At 42.9% G+C, this 26,723-nt stretch overlaps 3 protein-coding genes across 7 annotated transcripts; 1 reads left to right on the plus strand and 2 right to left on the minus strand.

Moving 5' to 3' along the window:
• The first annotated feature begins 577 nt into the window (after positions 1-577).
• cbx1b (chromobox homolog 1b (HP1 beta homolog Drosophila)) lies at positions 578-5,597 on the plus strand. 3 transcript variants are annotated; one of them, XM_010866151.4, is made up of 6 exons: positions 578-872; positions 1,738-1,822; positions 2,540-2,723; positions 4,212-4,374; positions 4,464-4,558; positions 4,859-5,597. In XM_010866151.4, the coding sequence occupies exons 2-6, from the start codon at positions 1,768-1,770 to the stop codon at positions 4,998-5,000; spliced, it is 639 nt and encodes a 212-aa protein (XP_010864453.1). In that variant the 5' UTR covers positions 578-872; positions 1,738-1,767; the 3' UTR covers positions 5,001-5,597. The 3 variants fall into 3 exon arrangements, with proteins under 3 accessions (XP_010864453.1, XP_010864447.1, XP_010864461.1); XM_010866145.5 differs by having other exon boundaries at positions 593-872; positions 2,492-2,723; XM_010866159.2 differs by lacking the exon at positions 578-872 and having other exon boundaries at positions 1,741-1,822; positions 2,446-2,723.
• A 169-nt stretch (positions 5,598-5,766) lies between these two features.
• On the minus strand, positions 5,767-15,281 carry nfe2l1b (nuclear factor, erythroid 2-like 1b). The gene is given in 8 exon segments (XM_010866119.2): positions 5,767-9,456; positions 9,553-9,711; positions 9,866-9,958; positions 10,055-10,276; positions 12,918-13,043; positions 13,045-13,803; positions 14,355-14,519; positions 15,076-15,281. Coding segments are annotated over 6 exon segments (2,412 nt in total). The 5' UTR covers positions 13,474-13,803; positions 14,355-14,519; positions 15,076-15,281; the 3' UTR covers positions 5,767-8,073.
• A 2,742-nt stretch (positions 15,282-18,023) lies between these two features.
• cdk5rap3 (CDK5 regulatory subunit associated protein 3) lies at positions 18,024-25,214 on the minus strand. Of its 3 annotated transcripts, XM_034292027.1 has the most exons (15): positions 25,050-25,213; positions 24,744-24,789; positions 24,518-24,649; positions 24,261-24,361; positions 24,112-24,160; positions 23,003-23,181; positions 22,681-22,817; positions 22,426-22,570; positions 22,144-22,254; positions 21,929-22,007; positions 21,488-21,576; positions 21,099-21,304; positions 20,795-20,966; positions 20,641-20,708; positions 18,024-20,534 (listed from the first exon to the last, which is right to left on the minus strand). In XM_034292027.1, exons 1-14 carry the CDS (start codon positions 25,053-25,055, stop codon positions 20,643-20,645), a joined length of 1,518 nt encoding a protein of 505 aa, XP_034147918.1. In that variant the 5' UTR covers positions 25,056-25,213; the 3' UTR covers positions 18,024-20,534; positions 20,641-20,642. The 3 variants fall into 3 exon arrangements, with proteins under 3 accessions (XP_034147918.1, XP_019901822.1, XP_010864471.1); XM_020046263.2 differs by lacking the exon at positions 18,024-20,534 and having other exon boundaries at positions 20,580-20,708; positions 21,980-22,007; positions 25,050-25,214; XM_010866169.4 differs by lacking the exon at positions 18,024-20,534 and having other exon boundaries at positions 20,580-20,708.
• Positions 25,215-26,723: the final 1,509 nt, after the last annotated feature.

Below are 26,723 nucleotides of genomic sequence, written 5' to 3' on the forward strand. Positions count from 1 at the left end.
GGACTGGAAGATAGCTGCAGGATTATCCAAAAAGGTTTTTATCCTTTGTTCTCCTCGGGCTCATTATGAAAGAATTGACACGAATTGACAGCATTTTTGGCACATGACATCGATGAGTGTTACTTTGGCTGAAGAGGCTAACTAGAGTTGCCGAATCTGGATAAAAATATGTTGTGGGCGTAACATCCAGTTGACCGTCTCAACTCCTGTACTGTATCAAAACATCACTGCCCTGGCACTTAGCGTGACCGACCGATCTACCAGAAATAATGAAAAGTTGTTTATCAGGCAACGTGATTTCTCGTCATCAGTTGTTTTGATTCGGTCGAACACGGAACATTTCTGGTTAAAATCATGTGTCAGTCACGACGTAATATCCGTTACCAGGCAAACTCATATATTTTTTGTAACGCTAAAGTTGGACTTTTACCGTTATGTTAAATGTTACAACACCAACACATATTACCGTAGTTGTTAAAATGTTATGGGCGGTACAAAAGCATACGCATTAAGTAGAAAACGATGGGTTAAAATCGAACATGTTCGAGCGGGAGCCGATATGCTGCTGTGCCCTCCCTGTGCAGTTTAACAGAGTAACTAATCTCTACATCATCTGAAACACCTACACGAGATAATTTTGGCTTCGTGGGGAAATCCACACAATGTAGAATCGATGAACGTGTACAAACGATTTTTTGAAATCGGACAAGAAGGGGGCGGACACGATATATTTAGCTTACGCAAGCCTATTTGATGCAATTGACAAACTAAAATATATATTTTAAATTATAACTCAGCCTATTCTGCTAATCATATCTCAACATTTCAACACAGATATTATTTTCCGTATCGATTAACGAGCTAGTTTTGGGGTGAGTTGCATGATTCTATTCTCTCTCTCTAGTCCTAGCTTTCCCGTTTTGTGTGGGGAAATAGTTTCATTAGTTATAGCAACAGTGTGTATAGATACGGAAAAAATTATGCATTCAGCTACATCACTCAATTGTTAGATAAGATTGCTAGAGAACAGAATGTGAAGGGTAGCGCTGGTTTGGCTTCTATTGAAACCAATATGGAGGAGAGTGCCGTGTAGCGTTCGAGAGCTCGCCAGAATAGCTGCTGATCCATTATTGTCTCTATGGCTAAAGAACTAGAACCCAGTTAACTCGTAGTTTTCAAACGATACTAAATAATCTAAGGCTAACTGAGCAATGATTGCACATCGCTTAAGCCTGCTACTATTTCACCACAATGTTCCTCAACCTTAATTTATATCACGGTATTGCTGTAAGCTGTAGCCCTTCTGGATGTTGCACAGATTCAGTGATGTGCGTTTTTGCACCATCTCCTGCATGATGGCCCCAGTTATTTCGTGAGATAGCAACCACAGCGGTATCGGCGGTCAATTTACATAAACATTTAAAAATTAGAGATGCCAATGGACACCCTATCCATTTCGTGCTTCTCTCGAGCGCTGTGCTCATTGGCTGTTTGAAATTGTCTCACGCGTTCTCTTGATGAACCGGCTTTCATTATCTACCTAAATGTACAGTGCATATATCAGTGTATGTATTGTGCTATTTGGGGTTAGTAGACCTGTAATAGACATTTACTCCCAAAAGTGCCCACATTATATAAACATGTAGCTACTCATGAATAGATTTATTTTCGATATTTTTGTGTCTTGTCTATATTATTGTTTCCTGACCCCATCGCTCTTCTCTTGACGTTGACCAGGTACCATCTGCTGGTCCAACGGTCTACCTGATGAGTATGAGCGAGACTACAGAACCTTCTAATGATGCTCCCACTCTTACTGAAGGTCTTAAACATTTTCAAATAATTTCACTGTTTTGTCTGTGTGGGTTACAGTAAGGGTGTAATAGTGAAGCTGCTGTCGCCGAATGCTATATCTAACACTTTAAACAGTTGGTAATATAGTTCATTATGTGTAATTCGTTGATGGTTAAGTTTCCCATCTACCTCGAATGTGTCTCACTGGATTAGACTTGTAAAACACTAGGCTTGCTGAATACAATAGCTTAGCATTCGTAGGCTTTAAGGGTTGAATCTGTAGTTGTATCCATTTTTGACTTACTAAACAAAATATAAATGCTACACAAAAAAGTTATTTCTCCAGTGTAATGCACATACTTCCCTGTTAGTGATTATTCAAACCTTACCAAGATGACATAGCTCAGTAACATTTTGGAAACTGTTGCATTTATGGTCTGATTTTACTGTAGCGTTCATAAACAAAGTAAATACTCTCTGCATTTCCTGAAAATATGCCTAAAACACCTTGCAATGTCCATACATTTTAAGTGGTTGCACATCTCAGAACCCATAACCTTTTTTTTGCAAAAACAAGCTGGGAAGCACTATTGTTTCAGTTGCGAATTTCACCTTTAACGAAAAGTTCAGTGTAAGTGTCAACGTCAACAGAGTGGGCGTTTTCTGGAGCCGTGATTTGCTGCTCCTGCACCCACAGCCCAAAATACCCCTGCACCCACTGCCGTCATTCCCTCTGCACCTACAGCCCCCAGCCAGTCTGAGGTGACGATGACAACACAGGCTGAGAAGACGGAGGAGAAGAAGCCTGAGGATGTGGTTGCCGTGGAGGAAGAGGAGGAGGAGGAGGAGTATGTGGTGGAGAAGGTCCTGAATAGACGAGTGGTGAAAGGGAGGGTGGAATACCTTCTTAAGTGGAAAGGCTTTTCAGAGTGAGTGTACGCAATACAGAGGTGATAAGTAAATCCGAGGTGATAAGTGAAAAACCTCTTTTAAATTAGAGATTTTCTTGTGTTGGGCAAACCGGCCCTGCGCCCTTGATGGTTCGGAACATGAAAAAACTGCCACTTATGTGAACCGTAGATATTTCTACAACATTGCTGGTATTGATGATTAAGCAGAAACATTAAACTATACATTTAAAACATTAGAAATCACACACAGTGCCCATCATGATTAAGTGAAAGCACATTTTTGGAAATGTGTGCCAGTTTATTGAAAAACACTGAATTATCACATTTACTGTAAGTTTTCAGACCCTTGGTTCAGTTCTTTGTAGAAGTGCCCTTTGCAGCAATCACAGGTTCGAGCCTTCTTTGGTATGCCTCTACATGCGTTGCGCACCTAGGTATGTTAGAATCAATGGGGATTGTCAGTGAGCTGCAATCTTCAGGTGTCCCTACAGATGTTCAATGGGGTTGAAGACCGGGCTTTGGCTGGGCCAATCAAGGATATTCACAACTGTGTTCCTAAGCAACTCCAGAGTTGTCTTGGCTGTGTGCTTCAGATTGTTGTGCTGAAAGATTAATCTTTGCCCAAGTTTGAAGTCCACTTGGGATCATGTTCTTTTTCAAGGACCTCTGTATTTTGCTGCGTACATTTTTCCCTCATTCCTGATCAATCTTCTGTCTGTGCCGTTGAGAAGCATCCCCATAACATTATGTTCCCACCACCATGTTTCACCATAGGGGTGTTATTAGCCAGGCGATGAACATTGCCTTGTTTTCAACCAGATTAAGTGCTTGGCATTCTGGCCTAATAGTTTGATTCTGGTCTCATCAGACAAGATGTTTTTTCTCATGCTCTCAGAGTCCTTCAGTTGGTGACGCTGTAATATAATGTGTATATATAGTGTATATACACTGCTTTTGGGAAGTTTTAGTAAAAACTAGTGCCCTTCATGATTATATACTCCATTGTTAATTGTTATCATGAGACATGGCATTATGGGACTCTGTCAACTACTGTTATCTTGAGAAAAATATTTTTTAGGAAATTCTGGATTGACAATGTTTTTCTTACTTAATTTTTTACCTCAATTAAAGGGTTGATTTCTTTAATTTTGAGTGTACGATCAATCATATAAAATTAAAGCTTTTTGGTTTTCTTTACCAATAATTCTGGTGGGCACTGTAATCATAATTTTTTTCACTAAACAGCCTGTTCTGCTTGTGATTGCTGATCTTTGGAAAATATTATTTTACCGATTTGTGTACTAATGTAATATTTGGAAGCACAATAACCAGCAAAGTTTTCAAAATGTCTGTCAGATAAACAGATGGCCTTTCTAATTACAGAACCACAATCTCAGTAAGAAGGGGCAGGAGACTCACATGCCACATTGAACACACACACACAAAAAACTCTTACACTCCAATGCAGTTTTCAAGTTCAATTAACACTGCTCTTTGTTTTGTCAGTGATGACAACACGTGGGAGCCAGAGGATAATTTGGACTGTCCTGACCTGATTGCACAGTTTCTGCAGAAACAGAAATCAGCCCATGAGTCTGTAGGCAAGAGGAAGTCTGCAGGGCCTAGCGCGGAAGGGGAGGAAAGTCGACCCAAGAAGAAAAAAGACGATGTAAGTCAGTACGAAAAAAGCACATACGCGAGTGGAACGGTCTGCTAGTTTCTCGTTCGTTGACTATTTATAATCCCACTGTGCTTTAGCCAGAGAAACTAAGGGGCTTTGCTCGAGGCTTGGATCCAGAAAGGATCATTGGTGCCACCGACTCAACTGGGGAACTCATGTTCCTCATGAAATGGTTGGTATGACCCTTATTTGCCCATTTTTGGTGTCTACCTTTACATACACTGGTTAATACAGCTCATCATGCAGTAGGAGCATGTCATTTCAAAACGTGTACCTGTAAGTTCCCGTGAACCTGCTCTTTTTGTCTATCATGTATGGTGTGGCAATTAAGTTGATCTATTGTCTTCCGTCTCCTTCAGTTTTGCGCATCCTGACCCGTTTCATAGTGTCACCACAGCCCACGAACTAACCACAAACCTTTACCGAGTCCTCCACTAACTCGTGGTTCTCTCCACCTGGCTCGGTCTTGTAGGAAAAACTCTGATGAAGCAGACCTGGTTCCGGCTAAGGAGGCAAACGTGAAGTGTCCACAGGTGGTCATCTCCTTCTATGAGGAGCGACTCACGTGGCACTCTTATCCCACCGAGGAGGAGAAGAAGGACGACAAGAACTAGCCACTTGGAGAGATGTGAGGTGTCAAGCTGGTTCTGAAGACTAAATAGGTAGTCTCCAGGGCGTATGGGGCTCTAGACAGAGGGTCTGAGACAAGCAAGACAGCATTTGGACTCCCTTTTTGGCGTATTATCACCCATCAGGTTCCACTATCTGGATATATCAGTCAATACAGGCTAGGTGTTCTCGAGGAAACACAACCTTGGAAGAAATATATAATGCAGTGTTAATTTTGTAAGATTCACTCCGGTGATGGTTTATTTGGATACTACAAGATAATTTTCACACAGCACTTGACTGAGGTCCAGGTCTTTTTGCTATGACATTACTGTAAAGTGGAGATGTGTTATCATTCATAGTCTTGTGAACAAGATAATGGTGCCATTTTGTCTTTTAACTTAAATGTTTTGTAGCTTTTAGTGCAAAACAACATTAATCTTTGCTTATTTTGTGAAGGTTTAATTAGTGTACGTAGGTGCAAAAAAACTATTGAAATCCTTTTTTACTTTGCTCATTTGTCCATCGTATCATTCTAACATTTTCATGAACAGGTCTTGCTTGTCTGTTTTTGAAGAATAAACCACTTTTTGTTAGAATTATGTGTTGTCTCAGTCTCATTCTGACAGAGATTGCTTTAGCTTCAAGTTACTGTAAATAGTTGGATTAAAGGCCTAATGTATTAATCTTCACAAAACCCAATGATCACACATCATATTGCTCGTTTTATGGACACATTTTACCCAGTACTTTAAATGATACAGTCACAGATGAAAATAAAAACACTTTATTAATCAATAAAATAACAATCCCAGATTGCCAGCAAATATTTCAAAGTAAACCAAAAAAAACAGCACAACCAAACTCAAAGCAGGAGTAAGAAGGCTGTGCAAAACACACTAAGACAAACTACAGAAAAAGTATGACAAAACACAAGAAACATATAAATATTTACAGAACAAACAAGACAACTAACTAAAGCAGTGCACTCATTGTAATAATAACTTAGAGGGCTTTGCATTGTGTTGCAACGCAAGTTCATGTTTTCATGTCTGAATATGTTGCTTTCTCAAGTACAAGGACAAACGCAAATGATTTTCCATTTCCTGTGGAAATATTAGTATAGCATGAACCATTTGATTAAAAGCAATGTTTTTACTTGGCTCTCCTCTGAGGGTAGTGATGATAAGAACTAGTAAAGTTATGTGGATGAATAAGAACATGGGACATTCAGGTCAGTGTAGCAACTTGGTTCATTTCCCCTTCACTGTAGATTTGAATTTGACAAATGTATTCAAACTCCCAGTAAACCTTCTCAGCTGCAGTAAATGGCCTAATGATATTTTTGGTTATGGGTACATGCTAAAACACAATTTTGACCCCAATAAAACACACAAGCTCAGGCAATAGCACTTCCACTGTTCTGAAAACAGTCTGATAACCTTTGTTCTCAAAACCCTTGAATATAGAAATGTGCTTGTGAAATAAAGGCATTAGAAAACAAGGTGCTCACTACACATTCTGCTTGTCAGTTCACTCAGTTCGATTCAATTTGTTTATTTTTCTAATGACACAAACGTATGATGGTAAACTAATGCGGCTGACAAGGCTATTCATTGTTTAAAACCAACTCTTGTCCATATCAGATAAACGACAACATTCCTAAAGTAACTCTTTCAAAGTCTACCACACTCTGCAATTATGGAATAGCCAAACTGTCACAGTTAAAGCATATCTTGGTCATCTTACAAGAAAACAAACCAATCCTATGTTATCCAGTACAGATGGGTGCATTTTATTGTAATGAACAGGGTGACACTTCCCAAGGGTTGCAGTTCATACAGTATTTCCTGCCAAGACGGCCTATCACACAATCAGTACTGTGAGATTCCCTGGCCTGTAACCTTCCTGCAACGAGGTTACAGGCTCAAAACAGGGTACGTGATGCAATTAGGGCAGGATGTAGACCGAAGACGAAGCCAGACATCTAACCTAGCCCGTTCCGGAGAGAAAGAGGATGTGCGGGAAACTAAAAGAACCGGCAGAGCTCATCCTTTAACCCGCGGCAGAGACATGGCACAATGCATACAGCCAAGCCTTCGAATGGCAAATTACAGTGCTACGCATAGATATCCAGAAGCCGATACAATTGTAATGCAGTGTGTGCCTTCTTCCCCCCCATTGTCCCATCTCTTCTACTTGTCATGCTCCACCATCATGGCCAGCTCAACAATGTTCTCCAAGCTCCTCTTCTCTGTGTTCCAGTGTCCTAGTTCCACGTCAAACGGCATTCAATCTGCTCAAGGGACTCACAAGTCGATGACATGGTCCTATCAAGGACTGTGTTTTTTTTTTTTCTTTTTGCATTACAATCACATTTTGAATGAGTGCTGTGTCAGACTACCTAGACATTTGCCTAGAAAACAAGTGAAGTGCGCCATACAAATTTGGTTAGTATCGAAGATATGGTATCCCAGATGGCAAACTTGCTTTTCGCCCGTCATTATCTAAACCCTTAAAACCTCCTGGCTCCATCTTAAGGTTCTCTCTGCTTTCCTCTACATGTGAAACTTCTACTTGCTCCAGAAACAGTCACTCCACCAATCACTTCAAGACCCAAGCAAGAAATCTGGTTTTACAATCCGCTCAAAGCAAACTAACAATGGCCCAGAATTTACACCTGGCTTTATGTTGACTAAATGTTTGTTTTTCTCTGACTTCACTTGGTACCAGTCCCTTCCCTTGATAACATGACTGATTTCCTTTCTCTTCACAGGCCTGGTGCCACACAGGATCCAGACAAGTCTTTCAACCCCTTCTTTTCCTTCTTCATTCCTTATTTCCATCTAAACAATAAATTCTGTATTCAAACAAAGAATTTCTGCTTCAAAGTTGTTTTCCAGAGAAAACGCAGGAACCACAAAAGAAAAGGAAAAAAACTAATGCAGGAAGAGTAGTTAACAACACTATTTTTCTCCTTACAATAATCTTCTCAAAGAAAAAAAGACCTCTCTTGCGTCTGCAGAAATCTTTCTTAGTGATTTTAGCAGAAATAAAGAAAAGGCAGTAGTTTGCCCCTCACTTCTTTTTGTCCTTTTGTTTCTTGTCAGGCTTGCGGGTCTGCTGGTCTGTCATGCTGCGGGGCATGACCAGAACGCTGCCGTCGGCACTATACTGGAGTGAGTATTCGCTGGGGGCGTAGGGCCGGCCCTCCTCATCTCGAAGCTGGGTGAACACCTCCTGATAGAGGCTTTGCACTTTCTGCTTCATCTGTCGAATAGAGCGGATGAACTCCATTTTCTCCTTCAGCAGCCTTGCCTTGTCACGCCTCAGGTCGTGCACCCCTTGCTCCAGATTGATGATGGTATCCAGCTTGCGCTTGCGGCAATTCTGGGCAGCCATCTTGTTCTTCCCACGTCTACGAATGTCGCGAACAAGGGCCAGCTGGGCCTCGCTCAGGTGGTGCTTTGACAGAAGCTCATTAAACTCCTCCACAGGCAGATGAATGATCTTCTCGTTTGAGAAGGGGATCTTCATGGCCCGAGCCCGGCGCTCGTCACGACTCGACTGTTTGTCCAGGAAGTCCTGTTGGGGCTGAAGCTTTGACTGCTTTTCACGACCCATTTTCTTGCCAGTGGGAATCGACAGCTCCGGGTGTTCGTCAAACGATGAAGACAGTGGCAAGTTGTATGAGTGATTGTGGTTTACGTTGTCAAGCTGAGGGAGACCATTGAATTGGGAGGGGTCCTGGTAGCTCATTCGGCAGAGCTTGTTGAACTCTGGTTGGTAGCCCCCCACAGCACCTTCTTCTGGTTCCACTGTGGCCGACTCAGAATCAGTGCTGTATCCAACAGCCCCTTCCTCCGAGAAGGTGGCAGATGTGGAAGAGGAGGAGGCAGTGGAGGAGCAGGAGGTCTCAGAGCTGCTAGGGGAGGCCGGGCTGTGACTGGAGTCTAGAGAGAGGCCAGAGTCTGAGTCAAGTTCATCCTTCAGCTGAGAGGTCTGGGCCTGGCTGAAGCCCTCCTCCATCGCCAAGTCCAGCAGGCTGATCTCATCCAGCATTGACTCCTCCAGCAGACTGCTAAAGGGATCTGGCAAAACAGTGGTGGACGTAATGTTGTTGGTGCTGTTCAGGGGTGGGGGAAGAAAGAGTCCGGTCAGGTTGGTGGATCCGAATGTGGAGTTGACGTTAGAGGTGTTAGAGGAGGAGGACATTCTCAGCAAGGGTGGGCGTGGGGTGCTAGTGGCATCAATGTCTGGATTAAAAAGTGTGGGAAAGTCCTGGCTGCAACTGGGGAGGGAGGCCTGGTGAAGGCTGACATCTTGGTGGATAAGGGTGGAAGAGCGAGTAAGTCCAAAGCTTTCACCCGAACCAGAGTCGGTTGTGCTTCCACTGTTATTGGCACTGTTGGAAGTGGTGCTGAGGAAGGAGTTCTCTGAGGTGTTGTTAACCTCCATCTCCTTTAAAGAAAACGAAAAAAAACCTGGTTAGAGAACATGTAAATAAAGAAGAAATCTGATCGCAGAACCATTTGTGATTAAAGTGTGAGTACAAACCTGTAGCTCCATGATAGCCATGATGTCTTGCCACTGCTGCTCCAGGTCCAACTGGGGCACAGGTTGGGGCAAGGAAGGAGGCAGTGACAGCCCCTGAGATGTGGAGGGGGCTTCGTCATTGGCCACCGCAAGCTCAGCTGTGATTATAGGAGCTGGAAACTGATAAGAGATGCTCACCATAAAAAAGCCTTTCACAAAACGTTTTACATTATATTAGACGATAAAGTTGATCTACAATTTCTCAAAAGCATTGCATGTTAAATGCCACCTATGTCAGAGATCAGGCTTTGAGATCACCTACAAACGTCTTTACCTCGGGAGATTCCTCTCCGAACGGGAAGGTGGCCTCCAGCAGCCTCAGGCATTCCTGCAGAGACAATGATGTCTGGGAGCCAAGGCCCGAGAGCTGGGGGAGGGGCAGACAGCACAGGAGTCACTCCCTTTGCTTTTAACTGCAATGGACACAGGATCACGAAAAAACACAATCCACTCCCTTAGCTACCTGCTCCGGGATGCTCTCCCCGGTCTCTCCATCCACATGCGGAGCCTCCTGAAGGTTCACACCGTTCCTCCAGCTCTCTTGTGCCTCGCCTCCTCCCTCCTTGTCCTCTGGGCTGGGCTTCTCTGCCTCAGACTCCTTCGGGCGGTTGCTGTAGTTGAACACTTCTCGTCCCGCGCCGAGGTCGATATCCTGTCGCCACAGGATGTCAATCAAGTCAATGTCCTTAAAAATAAATGCCGGATGAGAAAGATGTTAGGAGTGCAAAGAAAAGATGAGGGCTTGATTGGGTTGTACAACATATTTTTGCCCTTCTAACTGAGAAAATATTACTTGACTAATAATCAATAATCAAAGATGCCTAAAGCTGCGATCCTGCTGGTTTTACATTCTGATATTTAAATATACAATGAAAATAATGGACTGGACTGTCACTGGACTTTCCCGACTTTTGTTGCATTATGTTGGATTGAAAAGGATGTGATTATTCAACAACAAAATATTTTTATATCAAATAACTTCAGGAGCATTATGTATCTTCACAAATCATAATTTCCAGGTAGACATATTATTTAAAACTGACAACTACTCCATCCATGTTTAAAACATCCAAGGTCACTCAGTATTGTATTTCAAGCACAGATTCAACTTCATAGACCAACAAGCTGGTTCAAAATCCAAAGGTCACCATGAGCCAAAGGTCACCATGAGGTCAGCAGTGGTTTAATTACAGCTGGTGTTGAGCTGGACTGAGGATGGACAAACAACACTATAGTAACTCCACAATAATGTCAGAAACATCAGTAAAATTACAAATATAGAGAAGACAAATCCCACAAGGTTGCATCCTACAATCAAGACAGTGCTGAAGGAACACTGGGAAAGGAAATGCGGGGAATGATCAATGTATTGGCCTCAAAATGCAAAGCTTCTAATACATCCTACAAAGTACAAGTCCCCAAACCGAGGGCTACCTTATTCCGGGATGCGGGACAGACACTGTAGCCCAGTATGTACTTTACAGGCTGCAGTGGTAACAGGCTGGAGAACTTCAGGAATACATTTTTTGCTTTATTACAACTTATGGCAAAACAGAGACCCATTTCTTTTTTTGGGGGGGGGGGCGGGTCGAATTATTCTAGGCTATAAAAACCACATCAATTGTTGCTTGTTCAACTTCATTGTTCATTCATCACTCGCCCATGTTTGGTCTCCCAGACGGAAGCTGCATGTGCTAAGTCTAATAAATTTTTTCTCATATTTACAACCCTGTTTCCAAAAATGTTGGGACGCCGCGTAAAATGCAAAGAAAAACAGAATACAGTGACGTGCAAATCATTTAGCCCTATATTTCATTGTAATAGTAGCAAGACAAAATCAAACGTTAAATCACCTCTTAAATCATGTCCAGTCAACACAATTTTCCACAGATGGACTCCAATCAAGTAAAGAAGTCTCAAGGATAATCAAAGAACATAAGAGTGATTAAACAACCAACATCACAACAAAGATCTCCATCTCAAAAATAGACACTTGGATAGAAACACCCTTTTCAACAGGACAATAACCAACAACACACCAACACTCGAACTGCTCACCAAGAAAACTCCTTAAATGTTCCATAGCAGACAATTAACAGTTACGTTTTCCACTCTCCAATGTCACACTGTCTATCTCCATACTAAGGTCCAAAAAGTGCTCTTACGGCCTTGCCTCGTTGTAGCCATTTGCGGTAGGCTTGGGAATGATTAAGGCAGAGGTGTGAGCTCCGAAGCGCCTCTTACCAAGCCACTCTTCCTCTTCCCACTGCTCACCTCTACCTGGAAGTACTCGCCAGCACCTATGCATTCATACCAACAACCATCAATTCGCTTTCAGGCCCCCAGTCTACCAAAAGGCGTCGCTAGAGCACGGCAACCTTGTCCTGTATACCAAGTCTGAATGGCCCTGGGCCAGTCTGCACTGCAACATGAAAGGCCTCTAGGGACAACATTGTTGGTATGCTGTGATCCGGATTTAAACCTCCTGGTTGCAAAGATTCAAGTTAAGGTTGTTGTGCAGAGCTCTTAGACCTGCGGGGGGGAGGGGGGGCTGTAATTGCTAACCAGTACTGACTGAAGAAGGTTAATAGATATCTAATCCAGGTAATGTGTAATTGTAAATACACATTAGAATTTCTCATCTACTTAGTGAAGATAATTGACAATTTTCTTTTTGTATATTATTCAAAAAAATTATGGAATTAATTCCATTTCAAATCTGCTTTGTAACAAACTGTGATGATCCACAGGAGTGAGTATTTAACAGTGCACTGTAGGTCAACATCTACAAGTCAGACCATGTCATTTAGAGCTACGTCCAATCATGCAACTGTAGCCAACTAATTACCATAAAAACATGTGATCCAGTGGGACAGTTAGTTCACTAGGGAACATAACAATGGCTTAGGGTGTGGCCCAAAACCACACTGCCTCCGAGGGATGAACTTGATGATTCCACTGCAATGCCATTATAATAACACAAACAGAACAGATTAAACAACGCCGGAGAGATTGGGACTCAGCAACGTTTACACCGCGGACAGACGGCTAAACGCAATAAGCTGAGAAACCGGCTTGTGCCTAGCTGACTACATCGGAGTACGCGATTTACGACAGAACGTCGACTGGCGTGGGGACACAGCGAAGCGCCGATGTCACATCAAATGTAAACACGTGCTCGTCATCAGGTGCCGAGAACCATTGTGTCTCTCGTAACCCTACAGTGACGTCAAAGCTCAGCTCGAGCGAGCCTTCGTCCCGGTAATTCCTGTACGTTACAATATGCCCTCACCAGTTGAGGTGAGATCATCGCATGCTTTTCCTACCTCTTTGGTGAGGTCATCATTGCCGTCCCTGTTGCTCTGCTCCTGGATGTCCTCGGTAGCCACGGCTCCCAGGGTGCCGTCCTCTCCACTCAGCTCATAGGTTGCATCAGGCGCTCCGCCGCCCCCCCCTCATTGCCGGGGCTTCTGGGTTGTTCACGTCCTCCAGGCCAGCGCCATTGTCCAGGGTGAGGCTGGGGCTGGACTGGCCGGCGGCAGACACCACAGTCTCAGGGTCGCGGTGCACCAGCCACGCGGTCAGCTCCGCGCTGGGCACCGACAGGCGATCCAGCTGGCGCACTTGGTTCAGCAGCCGGCGGGCGGTAAAGAACTGGTCGAGGTCCACACTCTTGGGATGGATGCCATACCCGTCCAGCGTGTTGCGGAGGTTGTGGAACTGTGTCTGGGTGTAGGCCGAGCTGGGGCCCAGGATGATCTCTCGCAGTGGGGGCAGCTGGCTGCTTAGGTAGCTATCCACGTCCACCCGCACCCCAATAAGACTCAGGAGGATGGTGAACTGAATCAGGCCCTCTGTGAAGTACTTTTTCAGGTAAAGCATTTCTTTACAAAGGAACAAAAAGTGAAAGAAAAAAAAGAAAAAATAAAGTAAAAATAAAAACCAGGGACAAACTAGACTGCTGCTATAGTTTATATTGAGATACAGACGGGGGATGAAGAATCGATGTGTGAAAAACGCAGATGTGGCAGAACAGAGGGACTTTTGGGACTTTCTCTTGTAGCAGTATTCTGCAGAGTTAGTTGTTAAAATGTGACTAGAATGGAGAAGGTTCTGTCCGTTTTGTGCACATCCAATATCAGCCAGTCAAAGGGGTCAACTGTGTTTTAGGGGCAGGTTTCGGTCTTTCCCCATCAGTACGTCCTTGCATACCTGCAGAGTGAGTGAGCGAGCGAGATAGAGAGACAGTCAGATTAACCCCACCCATTGTTGGAACTGAGGCCTTTAAAATTTTATGACAGGTTAAAGAAATTTAAATAGTGCAGTATAAAAGTAAAGGATGCATGTTCTTCTTTACAAGCTTGTGTACTATCATCTGATTTATCTTAGTTGCCAATAACATTGCAAGACTGGGGGGAAAAAACTATATAACACAGCACATTTTTTTGACCAGATAAAACACGAGTATGACATCAAATGTTGAAATAAACAGAATCTCAAAAATGTACCAGTCTTGTTAAACCAATTAGTTCAATATTCACTACTTGAATAGCCAAACACACACACAAACTCAAAAACAAAAAACAAAGGCAGAGCAAAAACAATGAAGGAGAGAAACATACCCCACATATTTAAATGGAAGGTAACAATAAGCCATTTAACCATTGCAACTCCATTTTCTAGAGAGCCCCAATTCAAACATTGATGAAAACCACGAATTTAGCATACCAACCAGAAACTGCACAATAACTAAAATGAATCACCTAGGCCAGTGCATGACAGATATAGATCAAGTTAGTTGTGAAGGTGAAAGAGGGAGGGTCTCGGGTTCTTCTCCACCAGTAGCTAAGCTTCATTTTTCCCATTCCTAGTAGCGGTCTCCTTCTGGTCCCTTTTCTTTTCGATATCTGAATCTTACCTATGTGTCACTTAAACAAAAACGGTTACATAAAACAAATATCAATAAAACGACGCCACAGTACATCTGTCAATTACGTTACTAAAAACATTATAGCCAGCATCTACCGGTATTTCTCGTCCAGAGCGATATGATTATATTAACGCTCACTTCCGCTATTGCTATCAAGCAACCTCCCTAGCAACAAGTGGCGCAGTAATGACTGACAGGATACCATACCATTCACAAACCAAGGATACGATCATAACATGTGATTCACACACATTGTAGCCAATTGTGAAAATATGAAGGCGGGATTTTAAGGGCACAGCAACCGGGTTACGGGGAAGAGAATTGCTAAAATGTAACTTTAATGTTAATGTATTTTAAACGATGTTTTGCATTGTAGTTATCAAATGCACATACAAGAAAATTATAATGTATCCGCCAACATTCAGTTGCTTGTCCAGAAAAATCTAAATAACTACAAGTACAGATGTCAATATATTTGCTAACGTTAAAAGCTAGCTAGCTAACTAGTTGTATAGTTTACGTTAGCTAGCAAAAAGCTTATTTTTTATACTTACGTGTCAAGCTTTTATATATCTGTCAATATGCCCACACGTCGGCCAGCTTCTATAACCATTAATCGGATCTAGGAGAGTGTTCTTATATGTTTTATTAGCATCACACAATTTCATTATCCACCCTCCTTTTCCATTGAATGGCCCACCATGACTTGCAATAATTTCCAACTTGCTAGCTAGCTAGCAGCGGCGCGACTGACACCTAAACACGCTCCTCACAGAGCATGCGTAGAACATTCTAGGGTGCAAACATTATAATCACCTCACCGAAAATCTCAGTGTATCCCTTTACAATTATTGTTATTAATGTAAACAAAAGAGTAATGTTATATTACATATGCATCAATTATGTACATTCACATTACAACCACATGCCTTTTCTATGAATTGATTACTTGTGGGATACACTTTTTTAAAATGGCCTTTAAGAGTGCCTTTTCTGTGATCTGTTTCACAATGTGTATTTCATTTGTTTCCTTAAAAGAAATCTTAGAAAGAAAATATATCGATTTTCAGGTATATTCTATACTCTTAATCTTTATTAATCTTTTAATATTCATTTAGCCATATAAAATGTGAGGTTTTAAATTTTATGCTGTCTTTTATGCTAAATGTATTTATATTATTTATATTATTTATTTATAATGTAAAGCACATTGAATTGCCCTGTATATGAAATTTGCTATAAAAATAAACTTGCCTTGCCTTCAAGATTAACTGTCTCACACAGTGGCTCTCAAAATAATTCAGACCCCTGGGCTTTTCCACATTTTATTGTGCTTCAACATGCAATCAAAATATATGCAATAAGCAGTTTTTGACACTGACCAACACCAAAAAAAAGTCCATAATGTCAAAGTGAAAAATGTAAAAACAAATTGTATAAACAGAAAACAACAGATTGCATGAGCATTTACTGCCTTAGCTATGACACTTGAATTAATTGTGGTGCAACCAGTTGTCTTTAGAAGTCACACAATTAAGTTGAATGGAATCCACCTGTTGGCAATCAAAATGTTTCACATTATTTCAGGTTACATACACCTGTTTCTGGCTCCCACTGTTGGTTTTGTACAATTGCTAACAAAACTACATCATCAAGAGGAATTAACATTCAAAGCAAATCTGGAATATGGTTCTTTGAAAGCATTCAAAATATATCCTGGAGTACAGTGAAGTCCATTAGAAGAAATGAAGAGATACAGCATTTGCCTTGACCTCCCTTACAAATGTGGTCAGCTCTAGAAAAGCATATGACACTTGTGAACATTGTACCCACAAATGTACTCATGTTAAGAGAGTGGTTAAGCAAGAGACCGGACCTTTAAATGTTTATATTGAATCTTACCGACATCTATTCACAATGTCTTTGAAACTGTGTGTATGAGCTTTGTAATGATAAATTGTCATGTTTTACTTTGTAGAAAGCTATTTAGGATGATGCAAAACATAGTCCCAAGTCAATTTGTCCTTATCTGCTCCAACTATGGAAACAGGAGTACAGTAAACAATGTTATTCACGGCAAGAAGGAATGAAAGTGGGCTTAGATTTCGATAGATTTGTGGGTGTATATTTTAAACAAGGCAATACTATAAGTATATAGTTTTTTATAACTGATTTCACAAATTGTCTTGGTCTAATTTTTCAGAACTCTAAACAGAAATCCAAAAATTGCGCACACACAATTCCTCATACGTCCTGCAAGATGAAACACTGCATTCCGAATATCATACACATCTCAAAAACATATCATCACATCTCAAAAAAGTATTTGCATCAAATGGCAAACACGTTTCTCACAATAGTACATTTTTGGATATACCATGTACACACTGCTCTAAGTCTAATGCTCTTCTCGCTTTTATAGGCTTTTATGTACATTTCCATAGTGTTCTAGAGTGAAAGTAATCTGCTGAGAGGGATTGAAATGTACACAGTAAAAACCAATGCAATTTTCCAAAATATTACAGTAGTACAGTGCTGTACGGCATACAAAAAACGTGGGCATTTGTACAGAAACCAAAAACATGTAAACCAAAAGCAGAGCAAAGAAAAATATTTTCTCTTGCCAAATAGCAAGGGAAGAATCTCCTAGAGCGGTGTATCCAACCTTGGACAGAGGCAGCGTCTCTGTCCCTTCATGCCTCCTCCTCTGCCTGAAGAAACGACATGCGGGCATAGGGTGGACGATCGTACACTTTCCAGCGCAACATAGAGAAAAATTCCTCAAAAGGATTTAGAAAAGGTGAATGTGAGGGGAAGGTACACCACTGTGAACTGTGGATGGGAGGCAAACCAGTTTGGGACCAGAATAGGCTGGTCAAAACCTACATTGTCCCATATTATCACACATCTGGGTCCGGATTTTGATCTGGAACAAGCATATTGTGAATTGCTTCCAGAAAAGTAAGCAAATGGGTGGTGATGAAAGGACCAAGTGTGGCATGGAGGTGGAGCACACCTTGTTGTGAATGATGGCAACACATATGGTCACATTTCCCCCACGCTGTCCAGGGACATTGATAATGGCCTTCTCTCCTATTACATTTCTCCCCCTGCGCCTGGTTTTGGTGAGGTTGAAGCCAACCTCATCCACATAAATGTGTTCATGGAGAATTGCAAATCCATCTCCAATATTCTCTGTAACTCTGGCTCTGTATCTGCAGGTACTGGACGTAGTGTCATGTACATACATCCACAGTCACGTTGCAGATCTTTGACCCTGTCAGAGTTTCTCTCAAATGGCACCCTGTACAGTTGTTTCATTCTTTAATGGTGCCACTGGAGGACGCATTGCATCTACGTTGCGGAACACTGCTGCATCATTTAGGACAGTGGTTCCCAACCAGGGGTACTAGGACCACTGGGGGTACTTGGCCTCTCCACAGGGGGTACTTGAAAACACTCATGACACCATAGACTTACTAGTGAAATTAACATGAGGGGGTACTTCAGGGGTACTCAAAGCAGTGCAAAAACATTTTGGGGGTACAGTAACTGAAAAAGGTTGGGAGACACTGATTTAGGATATGGGTTGCCACTGTAAATTATGGTTGTCAAGGTAAACCGACTCAAGTTGGGCTGTACTCTCAGTCCAGCGAAATGCAGAGAACTAGCTTATAGTTTTGCAGACTTGGTGTGTGCTCTATTGAGTGACAGGTTTCACACATCATGTGACGTAAACATTTAGTAGAAGTTTAAAAAAAACTGTAACAAAGTAAAATGTAAGCATTAATCAAAGAGGTAAGCAAAGACGATACGCATGACCTAAAGTCCAAAATCCAAATCTATGCTACAAAGGGACTGTGGGGGGAGGGAGTGTACATTAACCACATTCTGCACAGGAAAGAACCATCCCTCAATGACCACCTTGTATAAGTTTGAATTTTGAATTGAATTTCAAGTTGTTGGACCAATCAAATATCCTTCCACTCAGATATTCAACCTATGCATGTTATATCACTGCTTTACTGTGGTGACAGAATGGGGGATGGCAACAGTTCCTATGCCATCACAAAATACATCTTTGTTTATCGTGTTGTTTACTGACAAGGGTATTCAATCCCATCTATACAGCTTAAACATCAGTTAAAGTTCGGAAAATATATCTGTGATAGAATTATGACCGGAATGAACACCATGAGAGATCCAACAACGTCCTTATTGCAGTTATCTTTCTTCAGCAAGGAAATTGAAGACGTGTGAATAGTCTAAGCATGTTTAACAGGGTATGTGTGTACTCTGACCACACCAGCCAAGAGAGAGATTTTGAGGCTGAAGCGATCAGCAACCGAGCAAGTGACAAAAGAAAAGGACATTAGGCCAGTTGCCTTGGCAACCTTAGCCTTTTAGAGGCCCAGCAAAACCCATCATCTCTCCACCGGACAAGAACATCAGTATGTTGATAGGAGTTTTGGAGTACAATGAATTCAATCATATTATCGGATTGACACAGAACCTACTATGGTACTCAAAACAGCCTCAGCACCTAGCTGGGTGACACATGTTGACCTATTCGTGCACAAACGCTCACCACACGCCAGCTATGATGCGAAGAGACTTACGGTTTAGGCGAGATGTACCGATTAAGACTGAGGAAGATGATTTAGAGGCCATGATGGTAATAGGGCCAGTTTGGGTTAACATCAATACTCTTACATTAAGTGGGATTGGTCTATGCCTACACCAGCATATTCAATTCAGTCAGCATAGAGATTGTCATCTCAGGCCTTCCAGCACCACAATGTTAGCAACAACTCCCAACCCTGCTTTGTTTCAGAGGTGAACCAGCTGTAAGAAGCAGTGATTTACTGTTGGATTTCTACAAGACAAATCAATTTAGCTTAATAATGAGAAACTTGTAACATACATGAAAATGATTCTACTATCATACTGTGTGACTCAACTTATTTGTCCTGACCTATAAGAAAAGAGAGACGCTAGAGACAAAAAAGAGATGGAAAGTTAGGAAATTTTCATGAAAATAGCATGGATTTTCCTAATCCTCTCATTTCAACAGACTTAGTAAAAATAAATGTTGTGCTTTGTGTGATTTTAAAAGAACCCCCTCATGACAGCTTCACAGAATAATGTGTTCTTCAGTCCCATGCAAACATTTCAGCCTTCTCACCATCCTGTTTATTCCTCTCTTGAGATTCATTAATGCTAGCTTCTCAATCACGCCATCCAAATTAGTTTCACAAGAGCGATTACATAGCTAGCTGCCCGGGGGTGAACAGATGACTCCACGGTCGAATCAGAGCCTCCAGCTGCAACCTGATGTTTAGATCAGTGTTTCCCAACACTTGTCCTCCAGTACCCCCAACAGCATATATTTAGGTTGTAGCCCTGGCCAAACTGTAAGCAGGCCCGTCCCAAGAGCAAACATTTTGGACGGGCATTGGATTTCCATGGGCGAGTATGTTTATCCTACTTACCAATGTAATTTCAGCATGAGTGAGGGATGAAAAGCAAATAATTTTAGCAGGCATAGCTTGCTGAGGCTAAGCCTATATAATAGCAAAATACACCTCTGTCAATCAAACATGAAAGCTTTTAGTTACTGCAGTAGTTACACATTCTTTGTAGATTACTATTTAATAAAGCACATCTATCGCATTTGCAGATGAAGGCAAGAGAGCTACATTCCTAAAGGTAATTAGTTAAGTACAGTACTGGGAAGCATCTTACCAAATCTATTTTTGGGGTCAAAGCATTCTTGCTAGAGGGGCATTCCCCCCCCCATTGCACCCAGGGCTGGTTGTAAGATCTTACTCTTAATCTTTAGGACACTACATGGCCTTGGCTCCTTTCATCTTACACACGCTCACATGCTCCGCCCGTACAACGCAGAGATGGCAGTCTTCTCCAAACCAGCTGGTCAAAACCAAGGCTGAGGACAGCGTTCTACCTTGGCCAGCGATTTCAATTGCACTTAGTTCTCCACCCACCATCATGCCTGGTAACATTTAAAAATCAACAATGCCATCGTCACAGCAACACAAACCTTTCCATCAAATAAAACATTTATTTTTTTTTAACGACAATGAAAATCTGTGTCGTACAGCTACACGTTGACTCCCATCAAATTGACAGGCCGGTTGTTGTATCGTCTGGAAATGTCAGCTGAGATCTGTAAAACACACCGTAAGTCAGAGGTTAGGTGGGTCCCAAACGTGCCTGCCCCATTTCACTCCCACAGACAGAGACAGACGGTACCAGTTTCTGGAGCTGGTGGGTGCGCTCAATCAGCAGGTCGATCCGGGGCTCCAGGGAAGCCTGCTCTTCCAGGGCTTCCTGTCTCCTCTCAGCCAGCGTGGCCTGCTTCAGCAACAAGATGTCTGCCTGCTTCAGCTTCTGCCTCAGGACCTCAGAAACACGCTCCACATACCTGTACACACACACAGACACAAACACACACACACACACACACTCAGCATGGGAATTGTCCCTGAACCCCCTATCAGGGAGAAGGGAAAAGCAGGAAAAAGCAGACCGTTTCAGTGGCGTGGTTATTGCTCACCGGGGCGACGCCTGGATCATGAAGAGGTGCTGCATTCGTTGGTTGGTCAGTCTGTCCAGCAGGTGGCGCACCTCGGCCAGCATCTGCTGGACCTGCTGGCGGGTCTGCCCCTGGATGACGGAGGGGGCCAGCTGGAACTGGCTCATGGCCACCACGTTACCCTCCTCGCCCATCTCTGTCAGTCGCTGGGCCAGGAACACCTCCAACTGCACGGCACACACAAGCGCACTGACTGACTGGGCTCTCGGGCACCAAGCACCAACAAGCACCAAGATCAACTCACCACGTATACTGTACTCAATACCATGCATTTCAAGTGAAATAAATCACAGGGAGACCGAATGTGCAAAAATCTTTCTATGGATTTGCTCAGCAGCAACGGAGTGTACCTCCATCAGCTCGTCGATGAACTGGGTGCGGGTCTGTGGGATCTCCAGTAGAGACAGAGCGTCCTCCCCCCTGGCCAGGCCCTCCGGACCTGGACACAACACCCGAACACAGACACCACATTATTACCAGTTCCATTTCAAAGGCTTTTTGTGCAGCCATCTCACAACACATCGTAGAGCAGAGGTGACAAACCGGTTCCACGGAGGGTCAAGTGTCTGCAGGTTTTCACTCTCACCTTGTACTTGATTGATTAAATAGGTTACTAATTGGTTAGTTTCTACCCTCACCTGGTTGTTCAGGTCCAAACTGGAATCCAATTTAAAGGAAAAACCAAAGACCTGCAGACAATCTGCCCTCCGTGGAACTGTTTGGACACCCCTGTCATACAGTATATTTATGGTTTGGAGTTTTTATTCTGGGGTAGTTAATAAAATACTTACAGTCTGTGCCCATGTCTACAATCTCAATTTCTACAGGGGTTTCACTCTCACCCCAATCGATGCCTCCTGCATCATTGTCCTGTGGGAGGGGGGGTGAGGGGCATTAAAAGAGACAGTGGCCTAACGGCACAGATATAATTAAGTGAGCAAGTGAATAAGCAACACAGGAAAAAAAGAAAGTTTCAGCACAAAACCAAAGTTCTCTTTAGTCTTGCCTCAGAGCCTGGCGCCAGGCTAATGCCCCAGTCCACCACACCTTCCTCCACGGTGATCACATCCTGGTTCCCAGCTGTCCCTGTCCCACCGCCAAGGTCACCCCAGTCAATCTGGATGGACATGGGGACCAACACCCACACACACAATGTCAGTAAGCCATCTTACTAGAACGACGAATGACTAATACCTTCCGATGCCCTGAAAGTACATCAACTGAAGAACACAGATCGCTGCCATCATTAAGACCCACTAATGGTATAACGATAGTGAGCGTGCCCAACCGTTTCTTCTGCGGCAGTATCGGGGGGCGCCTCCTCCATTATCGGCCTCTCGATGACCGCTGGTGTTATTCCCGTCCGCCACTCGTAGAATGTAGTGTTGCCTCTCAGTTGGACAAAGGTGAGTAATGGCAGCACAGGCTGATCCCTGTGGCAGGATGACATAATCAGAACCGACCGCACAGGTAATGTTGCACATAGAACTACTCGATGGGGTCCTGTGCTTTTCCACGGCACATAACGTGACATCACACTCACCAGTCACAGACAAATTTTGCGAAGGCTGCGTAGAGCTGGATCTGCTGCTCTAGCTTGGCGACGTCCCTCCCTATTTCCCTGAGGGTCGTTGGTAGATCTTTCACAAGAGCTTGCAGCTCCCGAGCCACGTTCTCCCCCTGCGAGAGAAATAAACTGTCAGCCCACCATGGGCAAGTCCACACAGTGTAGCACAGAATATCAGGCAAACTCCTCCTTGTCTGGAGCTACGGAGCAGCGTAGGTGCTCGTCGGTGTAAAACCAAGCGTATCAAGGTTATCCTTGTTTTCCGGGGCTTAACGCGTTCAGCCCGGCATGTCCTCACCGTGATGCCGTACTGCTTGCAGCCGGCGTAGAAGCGCTCCCGCAGGTCCGCGGCGGAGCTCAGGCACTCCATCTCCCTCCGGCTCAGCTCCTGTTGCAGCTGCTGGGCCTTGGCCAACTGCTTCCTCAGGGCCGGGCCTTCGTAGCTCACGCTGCGGCTCAACAGGCTGGCCACCTCCGCTGGATCAAAAACAGAGAGGCTGTACAAACACCAGTCTAGGGTTTCTTCTGTAAATCCTTGTAACCCTAAGGAATGGTACTCTCCAAATGTTCCCTGTCTCCTGCCCTGTTTAAACTTAGGAGGACATGAGGCCTTGGGCCACACCTCTGGAGTACCAAGCTTGAAAGACTCATTGCTGTCTCTATCCAAAGTCATCCTGGTTGTGTTACAGATCAAGACCTGACGACTTCAGCTGCCACCCTGCTGATCCCCCCCACCCCCATCTGGTCATGTTTCTGACCTGGACTAAGTTTAATAGACTCTGGACTCAGTCCACATTCACTTATTAATCATTACAACATGTACTCTTAAAATGTTCACCCAGCACAGCCAGAAGAGGACTGGTACCCCCTCTGAGCCAGGTTCCTCTCTAGGTTTCTTCCTATATTTCGGCCTTCTTAGGGAGTTTTTCCTAGCCACTGAAATTCAACACTGTTGTTGTTTGGTCCTTGGGGTTTCAGGCTGGGTGTTTTGTAAAAGCACTTTGTGACAACTGTTGTTTTAAAAAGGGCTTTTTAAATAAATGTGATTGATTGATCAACCCCACCCCCCACCCCATTCAGTTCAAGAATTAGCCTTTTACTGAGCAAAATCTGTACACACGAAAGAGAACACGCAAAAGAGGTCTTGGTTTCCCTTCCATACTGAAATCAAGAAGGCAGTATTAGATAAACCAACTCACCACTGCAATATCACATGTATTCCGATCAGAATTTCTTCTAGTATTAATTACCAGATTGTCACACACAAAAACTATAGATGGTTCTGAAAGTTTTCTAATGGTGATTATTAGGCTGCATGATGTTGATTAGCGCTTCCCCCACAGTAATTGTGGCCTGCCTTAGCCTAATGCTTTACTAGGACAGAGGGACACCACCACTTATACTTACCCAAGTAAACACTGTCTGCCTCATAGAGGGACACTATTTCTTGCCAGTCCTGCGGAAAGAAAATAGAGCAGACTGGCTTACTGGCGGCTGAAGGAGGACGCTTGGGACACAAACGAGAACAAATAAAAAAAACACAACCGTCCCATCACCTTCATCCTCTGAGAGGAGTATCTGCCAAAGATGTTCTTTGAGGAGGCCTCAGTCCCCTTCAGGATATCTACTATCCGCAAGCAGTGGAAGTAGTGGATGTCTACAACAACAACAACAACAACAACAACAGATGTTGTCATACACAGTTCCTCATAACTGAGTTATATTACAGTGGCATGCCAATGAAGAGAACCAGACTGCCAGGCCTGCGTATTAGCAGCCTACGTGGGGTATAAGACGGGAGTGACAGACTTACAGGAGCCTGAGAGAAGCTTCTTGATCTCCTCGTTCTCGGGCATGTCCTGCATGGCTGTGTTGATCTTCTCGCGGATGGTCATCACGGCATTCTGCCATTTCAGACTGCAGTGTCGTCGGTCCACCAGCCAGTCTACAGCAGGGTATATCGCGAGAAATGTGGTTTAAATTAATGACGATATAAAGACCATGTTGGTGTTGCATTCATCACATAAACCCAATCTTACCTAACAGCTTACTGGTCTGTATGTCGATGGGAAGATTTTGAATATTCTGTTGAGAAGATAAGGTTATATTAGCCTACTACTTAAACAGCGGCACTTAAGAAATGACACACGTTGTGAAATGAATATGTTCGTTGTATGTAGTTCAACAAGGTTAATTCCTTTAAGTTACTGCCACTGCCGTGCAGATGCAAAAAACATAACGTTTGACAGTTAAGAAAAAGTAACTAAGCCCCTAGCTCTAACGACCAACAGCTAAGACACGTAAACAATGTATCAAACCACTCTCCCGAAAAAGCAACAATTTACCTCCATCGCCTCGTCAACTGTTTATTCAATTGGTGTATTTTTTGTTTTATCGGCACATTGCAATTACAATTCAGAAAGTTCTTCAAGTAGATACAGTAGCTGTCAGCTAATCTGTACCAATATTTACATCAAGTAAATCGACACGTTACCAGACAAAGAACCAATGGAAAAACGTATTGGCACGAGGGTCAGCTTTCATAAACCAATGGAATGGTACCATACTGGCGACTGGATGTAATAGGTGAGTATTTTATTTCCGGATTGGGTGACGTAAAATGTCAGAGAGGACGAGAACGAGAGCGTTGCTACAAAAAAAAATGTACCCTTGTATAAAATACATTTACACCGGTCTACCAACAGAGGACCTTGTACACATAGGTTTCATTTCTGATTGAAGCGGGTTGATCATGGGCTCTATGCAGCACTTTGGAATTAAACAATATCTGTAAAAATCGGATTATTTATTTTAGAGATGGGATTAGAGTAAGATTTTCCAACATAATACTCAAGTATACTCGATATATCCTATTCTGAAAAAATCCTGGGAGTTCATGAGTTTGTGCAAAGTGGACACCTTTTTAAAAACGTCTTATTATTTTATAATAATAATTAGGTGGATGTTTTTTTTTGTCCTGTTAAGCACATATTATTCACCATTGTTGATGTGGCACTGGAATTAGGGCTAAAGGCCCAAGGTTATGGATTTGATGAAGGCCCAACTCTAGGATACCCATATCTGTGGACAGGTTAATAACTCAAGAGACATACCCTTTTACGGTTGATAAGGAGGATAAGGGTTAGGGTGAAGAAGAAATAACATTCAACTGAAACTGTAAAATCATTCTGGCAAACATGAGAATATCAACAATATGAGAGAGAGTCAAAGAGATAGAGACAGAGAGACAGAGAGAGACAGAGAGAGAGACAGAGAGAGAGAGAGAGACAGAGAGACAGAGAGAGAGAGAGAGAGAGAGAGAGAGACAGAGAGAGAGAGAGAGAGAGAGAGAGAGAGAGAGAGAGAGAGAGAGTGTGTGTGTGTACTGGGGTCTGGAGCAGAACACCTGAGTGAATGCCAGCATAAGACGTTCTCAGGAATTCAGTGAGTGTGACAAAAAAATTGAAAGAAAAAGAGGGAGAAAATAAGTAATTAGGACTGCACTGAGATATGACTGGACATTTTCACATCTGAACAACTCCCTCTCCAGAATACAGATCAATTCTCCATTAACAAGGTAATAAAAATTACAGTCACAGCACAGTACATCCATGAATGTTAACTGACTTGTTTGATTTTGACCTGTAAAAATGATGTACGAGCCATTCTTTTTCTTAAGAGGATGTTTTTTTTGTCTTTAGATGTGTTGTAAGTTTGGTGCTTATGTGTTGCCTTCCACTATATGTAATTATTTTAGAACACTATGTGTAATTTATTTCGACATTGTGTTCTGATTGAGCCCACCTTTCTGAAGCGCAATCATTCCGTAATTAAGAGGTAGTGTAGTCGGGGAGTGTTTTGTCATTGTTCATGGTGAACATGGTGTTCCTCAATGTTTTAGGCATTGCCTGGGCTGCTTGGCCACACAAAACAGAGCACAGTGTATCTTATTGCATAACTGAGTCATATATGTCCTTGTACAGGTAAAATCAAATACAACCTGGTTGAGCAACTTTACA

Source organism: Esox lucius, chromosome 5, assembly GCF_011004845.1.
Source record: "Esox lucius isolate fEsoLuc1 chromosome 5, fEsoLuc1.pri, whole genome shotgun sequence".
Taxonomy (NCBI): domain Eukaryota; kingdom Metazoa; phylum Chordata; class Actinopteri; order Esociformes; family Esocidae; genus Esox; species Esox lucius.